Consider the following 12,021-nt stretch of genomic DNA (forward strand, 5'->3'; position numbering starts at 1 on the left):
AGCTGCCACCACATCAGCCCCGCCTCTGCGTCTTCTGAGTTGTCCTGCAGCTTCTAAACCTCCCTCCGTCTCTAGAATTCCTGAGCACATCCTTTGTTGTTGCTATGAACGAGGGCAAGCCCTTGCAAACTAAATTTTACACTGGCAAAATTTGTTCAGTCTTAAGGTCTTCGGCTCACTTCTCTCTCTGGGTTTTGACTCCAGAAAACCCTCTTTGACCCTTTCTCCTGACTTCTCTTCTTTTTCTTTGCCCTTTCTTGTCTTCATTTTAACTTGAGGTCCAGGCTGTTCAGTCATTCTATTGATGAACTGAAATATTGGACAAAATACATTTTAAGAGGTTTTCAATGTGGACATATCAGAGTAGATGTCCTTATAAACGTATTAAGCTTAGGACTATATTCAAATGAATTAAATAATTTATTGTGTTTCTCTGATTAGAAACTTTAAAGGATAAAATTCACATTGTGAGTCATGGTGTACTTAGGTTATATTTTATTAGACATTTCTTTACAAATTTAAAATACCGCCATTTTTACATGCACAGAAGGAACTCAGTCTAGATAATTATATTTCAGCACTCATTAAATCAACCACAACATAGAGACACCTTTTTGAGTTAAATTCCTCAATGTACTTGATATGTATACCTAAAGTGCATTATGTTACAAAAAACAGAGTCAGCAGCACCGAGATACATTTACAAATAAATACATCAGTTGACAAAATAAATTATGGTAACAGTGACAATAATAATTGGATTAGCCTTGGCAAAAAAGAAAACATATTCACATGATCAATGTGCAGTTCCCTGGGGAGACAGCTGGACCCCAGCGCATTTACAGTATGTACAGGCAATAAATATGTGTAATACTTTCCATATGTTTGCTATTACAAAATCCTGTAACGTGTCCTTGGAAAATCTGCGATGAAAGTTTCAATGCGTCCTGCGAAGACAAAAAAGAGGAAAAAAAAACAGAGGTTATTCTCCCCACCAGACAGGACAACATGCAATAAAGATGTGAATGAGAAAGGCAGGCTCTCAGTGGGCGGAGGCGGAGGGGCTTCAAGCCGTCTCCTGTCCACCCGACAGAAAGTTCAGTGTGGCACAGACAGGAAAGAGGGCCTGGCGGAAAGAGGAAACCACCGCTGCCAGCCAGCGTGCCAGGCTCGGTGGAGGACCCAGAGGTGACGCGAGGCTGGACATTGGCCCTCACTCCTCACCTAGAAGCTCATGTCTCAGCAGCGTCTGCCTTGATTGCCCCAAAGTTTGTTTATTCTGCTTGGGTGCTCAGTTAGCTGTGGACTGTGATGGTGGTGAGCAGGGGACATTGGGCACACATCCCTCAAGATGCCGACACTGGAGTTTAGTCTTCAAAGACAAAACCCAGAATTCTTGGTCTCTCGTGTTCTGGTATGTTTGGATGGATCTTTCAAAAGAACCCCCTCCCCCTTAAGAGAGGCTCTCTGTAGAGCCCAAGCTACTGTCAGAGCTGCAACTGCCCTGTCATCCTCTCGGGCACTGGAATTACAGACGTGTAATGGAAGTCTGTGGTAAGTGACAAGATGCCTAGGAGTAAACCAAGGTGCTGTCTCTCTGTCTGTGTGGTGCGGGGCTTCACGCGTCTTTAGTGGACACTGCAGCGAGCACGTGTGCGTGCGTGCGGGAATGTCTGTCCCCTCTGTCCTCTCTTTGCAAAGCCTGTTCCAGTGAACAGACGCTCATTTACAGGGAAGCGGCTGCAGGGCAGGAGCTGAGCGTGTCGCTGAATTAAGCACGTGTGGGTGGAATCTTATGCTGCACACGTGGGGGGGGTGAGAGTCCGAACTCTTGGCCACGCCGGCAGGTCACATGCAGCTGGCTAGAGCGAAGGTGCAAGCATGCAGGCAGTCTTGAGAGCCGACTCCAGCAGTTCTGGTTAAAGCACTTACACAGCTCTAACTGCAGAGAAAAAGAACTGAGGATGAATGTTTGACCTGGATGGGTGTTAGCAGTAAAGGAAGATAATAATACTTCCAAACACGCTAATTTGTGTACTGCAGTGACTAAACTGTCTACTAAGCCACTTATTGATAGGAGAAACAAAAGTGGGAATTAATTTTGAACAACTATTTTTCTCAGAAAAGAAAAGGTAACATATTAAGGGCTAATTTTCACCCTAATTGGACTCCACTTGACTTTTTTCCCCCTGAATTCACTCTTATTAAAGGTACATATTGGAAAAGCCAAGTAAAATAGATCACATGGCTATCATGAATGTGTGCACATGTGAGTGTGTGTGTGTGTGTGTGTGTGTGTGAGAGAGAGAGAGAGAGAGAGAGATAATGCTTAGAGTTTTAGTTTTCTGACCACTGAAAAGCTTTCACATTTTTCTAACAGTATTTTCCAAGTCAAAACATGATTTTCAGAAATGAGTTCCTACGGCATGTGGGCACCTCGCATTAAACACCAACGTTTTAATGTGACCTTAAAATAAAAGTTAGATGTATTTCCTCTGAGAAGGTCATAGGAGAAGGCGAGTTTCTCTTGAGAAACTGTTTAATGATAGATGCCAGCGCTCACAGCTGTGGCTGTCAGCTCTCTGACGTCATCGTACAGCGACTTAAAGCAACAACGCTCTTCACAGGCTGCCCACTCGCACCGTCAAGCTGTTCAGTGTGAAGATGCCGCGTGGACCTCTCGCATTCTGAGCAGCGCACTCTAGGACCTCCCTCTTCGTCCCTCCTTCCGGCCTGTCCTGGGTTTCTTAGGACTCTGCCTCAGTTTTGCTAGATACATTTTCACAAAGGCTCAGCCCTGGGCTTAAGAATTGACGAATGTTGATCGTCAATGATTTTTCAGATACCTGAAGATAGGTGCAAACATTAGAGGGAAAAAGCATCCGTGAAAAATATTTATGCTTCTGCTTTTAGTTCTAATGCAGACGGAAGTGTATTATAGATAACTGATGAGAACGAACGTAGATGCCGTGCTTGAGCGTTCTCACGCGGCTGCACGCTGGGTAATGACTCTGTGTATTCAGTGTAACTTCTGTTCTTTGCTTTTTTTTTTTTCTCTTAATGGGTTTGTTGGGAGAGAGGAACGGTTGAGCATTGCTTTGGACTCTGTAATCCTGTCTTTACTGAGTCAAAGAACTGGAGCAGCCATGGGGACTTTAAACAGTGACATCACAGATTGCAAGTGATGTGTTCTTGTGTGGCTTTCCTTGTCCTCTCGGACCCCACAGGAGTTCCATGCTGAGAGGTAAGAGCGTGAGACAAAGCAGCAGGTCTGTCAGGGGGCCCGTGGGGGTGTGTGTGCCAGCCCAGCGCTTGCCCGAGCTCTAAGGAGAGGGGAGCGAGGCTTGCTGTGTGTGTGGGGGGCATAGGCCAACTCCACGAAATAACTCGGCTTCTGCAGTGGTGAGGTGTTTTGGTTTTCTGTCTTGTAAAATGAAATTAATATCTGTCCCCCTTTGCCTCATAGAAACTTGGCCGCTTGCCATATAAAACACAGAGCACACACAGACATATACGTGAAGTAAACAGATCTATGTCTCTGGATGCCGCAACAACAGCTTGCAAGACTGAAATCTGATCTAATTTCCAGTTAACTCCATGAGCCTGGCACTTCATCACAGAAGACAAGGCAAGGCTTAGACTGAGTCTTCATTCACTCAAGGTGGTGGATGTTGTCAGTGTTAGACCTAAGCCTGAGTGAGCCAGCTCTGCAAGCCGTGAGAGCTCCGAGCCCCCCATCAGAAGGGTGAGCCAGCTGCAACGTGGCGTCTCCTTGTTCCTCGCTGTTATAGGGAAAGTCAGGCCAGCGTGGTGAGCACAGGAGAAAAACTGAAACCTCAGCGAAGACTGGAAAACGCCAAGGTTCTGTTTGCTTGAGCTGGTAGAAACCAGCTCACTTAATTAAATGTAATTTAAAAAAAAATCAAATAAATACAAAGCATGTGTTTCAAAAAATAACTCAATTTCTTTACATTAAAATAAGATAGAAATGTAATGAAATCCATTTAATTAAATAATGGCTAAGAAGTTCTTATGTGAGATACTGCCCGCCATGTTAGTGAGGCCTCCCGAGGCCTCCTGAGGTCCTCTTTGAAAAGAAGGAGAGAAAAACAAGAAATAAAAAGCTACCAGGAAAGTTTCCCAATACACTGACATGAGGAACAGGTATAATTTCCTGGCAAACTATGATGAGGCTGAGTAGTTTAGAAGCTCAGATAAGGAATGGAATTATTATCACTGTTGGTGGAAACACTCAGAATCCCAGCGTTCGCCAGGCTAGGGCAGGAGGATTGCTTTGAGCTCACAGTTCTCACAGTTAGCCTGGGCTGTAAGGAAAAGCCTGCCTGGGGGTTGGGTATGGCAGAGAAAGGAAGGAAGAAGGGAAGAGCGGAAGAAGAGGAAGGGAGGCAAAGAATGGGGAAGGAAAGAAGGAGGGTAGGCAGGAAGGAAGGCAGGAAGGCAGGCAGGCAGGAAGGAAAGAAGGAAGGAAGGAAGGAGGCAGGGAGGGAGGGAGGGAAGGAAGGAAAGGAGGAAGGAAGGAAGGAAGAAAGGAAGGAAGGAAGGAAGAAAAAGGAAGGAAGGAAGAAAAAGGAAGGAAGGAAGGAAGAAAAAGGAAGGAAGGAAGAAAAAGGAAGGAAGGAAGGAAAGAAGGCAGGCAGGAAGGACGGAGGGAGGGAAGGCAGGCAGGCAGGCTGGTTGGGTCAGAGGGAAGGAAGCAGGGAAATGAGGTTGTTTGGTGAGGTAATCAAGAAGAGGGTGGGAGTGTTGCGCGGTCACAGATCAGCATACAGAAGGTGCCAGGGCCTCAGAGCAGCAGAGGGGGCAGGGAGCCATGTGTGTGCCGGTACCTTGAGCTCGGCTCCAGCGAGGTCCTGGAGGTGTGAGGCCGGGGGTCCTGCAGCAGGCCGCTCCCGGCTGTGCCTGGCCAGGCCGCCCGCGTCCTTCGCCTCTTCTTGTCCTGCTCCTTGCGCTTGCCTGGCTTGCCCTTCTTCTTCTTCCCGGGCGTCTTGAGTGGCTGCTCTTTGTAAGTGTCCACCTTGTTGGTCTCCTGAGTGAGGGTACCGGCCCTCGTCGTCCGAGCCGAACCGCACGGCGTGGTTTTTGGTGTTGGGCGCAGGCTTGGAGTTGGGGGACACCTCCGAGGTAGCTCTGATCTCGGCCGTGTGGATCTCGGCGATCAGGTGGTGCAGGAAGTAGCGGCGGCGGAGGTCCTGGATGGACTTGCCCTTGTCGTGCAGCAGCTGGTGCTCCGACACCGCGCGCTTGCTGGTGGGGAGAAGGCCTGGTCAGCGGGGCCCAGAGAAGGCTGGCCAGCAGCCTCCCGCGGGAACAACCCGGGGCAGGGAAGGGGAACGGAGTGTGACCCCAGGAGGACTTGGGGGCCATTTGTGGAAAGTAAGGGGTCCTCAAATTCTGCCCCAGGCCTGCAGAAAATGTGATTCGTTTATACTCAGAAATGAGGCTCAGTCGCAGAGCCTTTGCTCAGCATGTGCAGAGCCTGGGTTCAGCCTTCAGCACTGGAGATATATAACAACAAAGTACGCAGGAGCACTCACATACATGTGGACCCACACACGCACACACACACACACACACACACACACACACACACTGCAAGACAGACAGGTCTCCCTAAGGCGGGGCGGGCGGGCCGTTTCTGACCTCCCCTCCTCAGAGGCCACGTTCTTCCTCTGCCGCTTTAACGGTTTCTTTTCACTTAAAAATCTCAGAGCGGCTAAGTGTGGTGGTGAACACCCGTCAACAGGAGCTTAGGAAGCGGAGGCCGCGGGTGCCTCGAGCCTGAGCGTCCTGTTTCGGGGTGACACCCGGCACTCCAGTCGCCAGGTCTGCTTCAGCTCACAGCTCTCTCTCCCCCTCTCCCTGTGTCTCTGTCTCTCCCTCTCTCTCTGTCTCTGTGTCTTTGTTTCTCTGTCTCTGCCTCTCTCTCTGTGTCTCTCTCCCTCTTCCCCCCTTCTTCATCCTCCTGGGCTGTGCACCGCCATCTAAAGCTTTGAAAGCTCAGTTTCTAGCACAGTTTCTGGCCCTCTGACACAGCTTCTCGTCAGAAGTTCCTGAGCATGTTTCACAGGCCCATGTCCTGAGTGTCCTTACGTCACCTCCACAAGAGTGTCTGGGGCCCTTTCTCCTTTTTAATAGGACTTTATCAACCCATCAGAGAAGTGGGAGAGCAGGAAACAGCATCGTTAGGACCATTTTACAGACGGGAAGCATGAGGCGTGGCGATGAGGTGAGGAGAGGTCACAGAGCAGGGCTCTGGTTCTTGGAAGGAGCTTATCTTTTTAATGTCCTCACGCCCAAGCACAGCAGCAGCGAGAGCTACAGAAGGGAGCGAAGCAAGCAGCACCGCAGCGTAGACCATGCAGTGGGCTGGACCACACGGAAGCTGATGCTGAGCTCTGAAGACACCTACACCCAAAGCAAAGAGAGGAGGTGCGACTCTCAGATCTGGTTTACTGCGGGCTTCGGCGGGGTCAGAATGCCACCTGCCTTGCAGTGTTTTGGTACGGGGACTGACTTTAAGTCATATAGTTTGCTTAAAAAAAAAGACATGACTTCATGGAAAGGAATTTAACAGGAGCCTGGTTTAAATGAGGCATGAAGGAGGCTCCCTTCCTTTCTGAAGGTGCCACATGCAAATAGATTAAAATTCTCTTACTCTGGTAACAGTCAGTAATCTGGAAACTTTTAATAGTCTCCAAATTTGAGGTCTGGGTACAATGTATTTGTGTCCTCTAATAACGTTTTAAGGGACAGGACGGCTCTAGCGGTGGCTTTCAAAGCACCACGCTCCAGCATCTTGTGCCAAAATATTTCATCAAAAAGAAACTTTTGCTGATAGTTAATCATTCTGGGGAGTTTTCTTTCTTGCCTAGTTCCTGGCTGATGTCCTTGTGTCAAGCTTACTGCTCAGCTCAGTTCGACCTAAGCTTGGAGACAGACCTTTAGCGGCTGGTCTGTTTGAATCAAGTGACCACTGCCCCTGCTATGTGCCTGGCACGGGTGTCTGTCGTCTTAGCCAGCCTGTCGGCTGTGCGCTGTGGCACCTTCACAACTCAAGATCTGTGCCTTCCAGGTGGTTTGTAAAATAGAAGTAGCATGGCATCTGGTACCTCTCCCATGGGGTACACGGTCCCAATCTCCTTTTGAGAAGATACTGCTGTTGTAGTAGAAAACACATTTATTTATTTATTTTTTTTGGTGTGTTTCTGCCCTGTAGCAGGGAATGACCGTAGACCTCTGAGCGCCCTGCCCCTGCCTCCCAGTGTTGGGGTTATTAGGCACACAGTGTCTGGCTTACACGGTGCTGGGAACTGAGCCCAGAGCTTCCTGCATTTGAGCCAAGCCCTTTTCCCCCCAAGCCACCTCCCGAGCCTGGAAAACACAGATGGTCTTAGAGGTTGGTCCTACATACGCTTAGACAGAATACTTACTATCTTTAAGACGGCTGCCTTTAAAACCCTGCGAGCACACATAGCTATTTGGGAAACTGTGCTGGAGGCGTGAAAGAACATAATGATATCTCTTATCATCAATGGGAAATAAGGTCCATAAAATGATCTACTTCCCAAATAATATAAAAGATGACACGGATAATTGTCATAAACAAATGGGTAGATCTTGGTTGTGAGAAATAAATTAAGGGATTTTCAACATAGTCATCACTACATTTAGCTGCCAATATGGCATCTGTCATTATCTGTTAGGATGTCTGTAAACATGCCATAGCACAGTGGCCCACAGGGATCTGATCACAAACCCAAGTACAGGCATGGAAACATAAGAGCACTATGCTCTATCATCTTCCATTATTGTAACAAAGAAAAAAAATGGGCAAAATGTTTAACAGAGATAACTTGTACTTCAGTCAAAACATAACATAGCTGTTCTGCTAGAGGGAAAGAAAAGCCTCTCTCTAGGGAGTGTCCAAGGAGGGAAATGAAGTTTCTCAGGGCTGTCAAGGAATGGAGGAACAGCAGGGGTGGAAATTTCTAATGTGAGGCTCGCAGATGCACTGAGAAAAGTTCTGTGGTCCACGGAGGAGACAGGGTTAGGGTGTTAGTTACCATGACTCACAGAACTCCCTTCCAAGCCCCGTGACTCAGGAGAAAGCTATTCCTTCATCATGTGGAATAGACCCAATCTGGGCGAAGCTCACAGCCAGCGACGCTCCGGCTTCTCCACCTCCCGGGGTTGCCTTGCTGAGGAACATGGAGAAGCAACATCTGTCCACCCCAACTTTCCAGCAGCCACCTTGATCATGAGCTGGCACTTAAGCTCACCTGCAGTGGTCTCTGGTCTCCAAAAGGGTATGGATCTCTAGCTTAAAATAAAATCAACACATCTGAAGCAGTCTCCCTAAAATTGGGTATTAGGGTTTGATGGTAAACTAAAATCCCTTTCGAGGAGCTAGCCTGGTCCTGGGGAGCACTCAGCAAAAGTTTTGACCAGCACACATGCAAAAAACAATGAGTTAAAAAAACACACCTCATTTGGCTTTGATGATTTCAACTCCCTTGAAAAGCCTCACTTGTGATGAGCCGTTAGGCATCGGGATGTGATTGTCTCTAGTTTTATACTCTTAGCCGAGTGTGGGCATCCAACTACACTTCTACATTTCACCTACAAACAGACCTGGAACAGACTCGGTGGCTGCCAGGTGGTTTCCAACCGGCAGCTCTGTAAGGTGCAACAAAGCCAGAGCTAAAGCAGCTGGGGGACAGCTCGCTGCTGCTATTTTTATGCTGTCATTGTAGACTCAAGCATGGCTCATTTACTCTCTCTCAAAAGAGAAAATAGGTATTAGGCAACTGTAAAGAAAAAGTTGGCTCTGTTCCAAGACAGAAATTCTTAGCCAAATAAATACAGTATGCAAGTGTGCTCTTTTTCTAAATAAAAAATCCAGTTCATCTGTATTTGTATTTGGATGTTAGGTAATTGAATTTCACACAAGTCTCAAAACGAGCGAAAAGTCCGCAGAGTTTTCGGAATGGCGCCAGCAGAGCCCTGGGACAGTGCGGCCCTATCGCAGCCGCTCGCTGCAGGGGACTCGGAGCAGCCTCTCGTTCTGCGGCCAAGATCCAGACATGTCTAAAGTAATCTCATTTAAAGATTTTCTGCCGAGCTAATAAGAATAGACCTGAAGCAGGCGCGGAACAGTCGCCTTTTTGTGCGCCTCCGGGAGTTTACAAGAAGCCCCGGGAAGCTGCCTGTAAATATTAGGCAGATATTGCCGCTTCCATTCCGAGGCCAGCGAGTCCCCTAATGCCTTCTCCAGAGCCGCACGCTCCGGTCTTAAACCTTATGGCTTTCCCACCCCGAGTGGAGCCGTGCTCAGAGGGCAGCCGGAGGCAGGTCGTGTACACGGTGAACTGCCGAGCCCACAGTCCGAAGACTCAAGCGTGCCTAAACTCAAGACTCAAGCGTCCCCAAGGGCTGCCGCGATGTTTGCTGCCCTCCTTAGCTGTGGGCTTCTCACAGCCACACTCTCAAAACAAACAGCACAAAAGACCCCCACCGAGGGTGCCCGCCGCGAGCTCAGCCACGGGGCGAGTGCCTCAGCTCTGGGCTAAAGGACCGTTAGCAGTAACTGCAGGAAAAAGAAAGTCTCCGGCCCGCGGTGCGCTCTGGGGGCCAGCACGGCCGCCTTCCCGAACCGTGCTGATACCGGGCTTGGGAGTTCGCCACTAAAAAGTTGTTACTACTAAATTATATAATACGCCTTGTTATGTAACACGGTCCCGCTCTAAAGTCTTAAAATTATCTCATTCATAATGCAACTAGTCGCAGTTTTCGCTTTTCACACACAAACTTTCAGACACTTCCACGCGCGCGCGCGCTCGCGCAGAGCTCGGGACGGTTCCCGACTCCCCGGGCTTCCCGCGGGGTAGCGAGCCCCGTGGGTGGGTCAGGGCCGCCGGCCCCCGCAGGCAGCTGTCCGGCCCGCGGAGGCGCCCAGGGGGCACAGCAGGGTGGCCTGGAGCCCGGGCCCCGGGGGTCCCCAGTCCCCCCGGCGGCAGGTACCCGCTGGCCGGTGAGCGCGCCTGACTCCGGCGGGCATCCCCAGCCCGCCGCCCCCGCCGGGTACTCACAGCCTGCGGCCGAGCCCCTCCAGCGAGCGCCCGCAGGAGGGCACGGCGCAGCCGAGCAGGAACAGCAGCACGCTCCACCGCTGGAGCAGCCTCCGCAGCATCTTGCCGCCGCCGCCGGGACCTGCAAGAGCGGAACGGGCGTCAGCTGCATCTCCCCGCTCCGCCCGCCGAGGGCATCGCGCAGGCCACGGGGAGAAGAGCCCGGCGCAGGAAAGGGGGCCGAAGGTCCCCGGAGCGCGGCACTTACTCGCGAGGGCGCCTCCGAGCGTGCCTCTCCCGGCCCGCGCGGCGAGAAGGACCGGGCGGGGAGGCGGCCGGAGAGCGGCCTGGGGAAGGCGGGCAGAGCCGGGCGCTTCACGCGGCCGTCGGGGGTGCGTGGCGCGCCGCCGGGGCTCCCATAGCAGTGCTCGGCCGGCCTGGCGCGGGGTCCGCGGCGGGAGGCCTCAGGCGCGCGCGTCCCGCGGGAGGAGGCGCTGCGCCCCGGGCTGCTGGGTGCGCGGCCGGCGGCCGGGCGCGCCTATATACATAGCGCCGCTCTCCTCCTCCGGTGGGCCGGCTGCTTCCGGAAAGCTGATGCCGCGCGCCTGCAGGCGGCCGCGGGCGCGCGTGTCGTGGACGCGAGGGCCAGGTGGCCGCGAGGGCGGGCCCGGCGCGGGGCGGGGCGGGCGCGGGCCGGGGCGGCGCAGGTTGGAGGGGAGCCGTGAGCCCGGCCGCCGGGGTTCACACGCTCGGGGCCAACCTGCTGCCGAGCGAGCGAGCGGCAAAGAGGTGGCGCCCGAGTCGCGCGCGGAGCCGCCGGCCCGGGGCGGGAGCGCAGGGGAGTCCGGGGCCGCGCAGCCCCACCCCGCCGCCGGCTCCCTCCCTTCCCCGCCGGCCTGCCGCCGCCCCGGGCGCGGGTCCCCACGAGCGGGGGGCGGCAGGGAGGGACCCCGGGCCCAGGCTCGCCTGCAGGCTCGCGCGGCGCCAGGCCAGCACCCCTGCCCGCCTGGCCTCCTCCGGGAGGGACCGTCCAGCACCCAGGAGAGCACGGGCGGGTTCTGGCCTTACTGTTTCGGAAGGTCCGGGACGTCGCGGCTGGAGCGGGCCGAGGAAGGGTGAAGACACACTTAGCTCTCGCGGAGGACCGTCTTCCCCACCCCTCCTCTGATAACCTGCTCTCTGGCCAGCTCTAGAGTCACCCTGACCCCGTCCCAGCTGCTCCGCGTCTCAGTGGGCCGGGGAGAAAGTTGTGAGTGACCAGGTCTCATTACACAGGAGAGGGGCCAGGGGTGGCCCTGGACCCCCAGGGCCTGGACCCTGCTGCAGTGAAAGGCGGAGCCCAGGAGAAGTTTGCCTCCCGGACAGTCCTGCTGGAAGGCTTCATCTGTCTCTCCAGGGGTTAGCGTGATTCAGAGATTTAAGGTGATTAGGGGGCTTGACCTTTGTCAGGCCCGGGCTGGCCCCTTGACGCTCTACAGACTTCTCCCCCTCCCCTCCCGGAGGCGCTGCTGCTGGCCAGGTTAGGGCTTTCAGCTGCCTTGGGTGGGGTCCCCTCTCATCAGAGGCCCTTGTCTCTTTCCCTTGATTCCTTTAAACTTCATACTTGTAAAAAAAAATTTGGCTTCCTCCCACCTTAAAAAGAAACCCGGGAATTTCCACAAAGTCCTTTAAGCAGTTACGAGTTTGTAATTGTTAGACTTCTTTTTGTGGAATGAAAAGACAACCTTTGAACCTGTGACACTCTGTGATGCCCCCCCCCCCCATGCTGGAGGCCTGGGTGAGCTGAAGTAGGGGCGCCTGAGGAGAAAAGGGGCTCACGAGTGAACCCTTCTGTTGTGGTTCCAGAGACGTGCTTAACATTAAAATGATAATACTCGCTTCCACACCAGGAAAAAAACACCCAAAGGTACTGTGCCAAGTCTCAAATTACTCT

At 52.3% G+C, this 12,021-nt stretch overlaps 1 protein-coding gene across 1 annotated transcript; it reads right to left on the reverse strand.

Moving 5' to 3' along the window:
- Nucleotides 1–480: 480 nt before the first annotated feature.
- On the reverse strand, nt 481–10,611 carry Pthlh (parathyroid hormone like hormone). Its single transcript, XM_021645990.2, is given in 5 exon segments — nt 481–947; nt 4,848–5,056; nt 5,058–5,265; nt 10,110–10,230; nt 10,357–10,611. Coding segments are annotated over 4 exon segments (528 nt in total). The 5' UTR covers nt 10,211–10,230; nt 10,357–10,611; the 3' UTR covers nt 481–937.
- Nucleotides 10,612–12,021: the final 1,410 nt, after the last annotated feature.

This window comes from Meriones unguiculatus, chromosome 5 (assembly GCF_030254825.1).
Source record: "Meriones unguiculatus strain TT.TT164.6M chromosome 5, Bangor_MerUng_6.1, whole genome shotgun sequence".
Lineage (NCBI taxonomy): Eukaryota > Metazoa > Chordata > Mammalia > Rodentia > Muridae > Meriones > Meriones unguiculatus.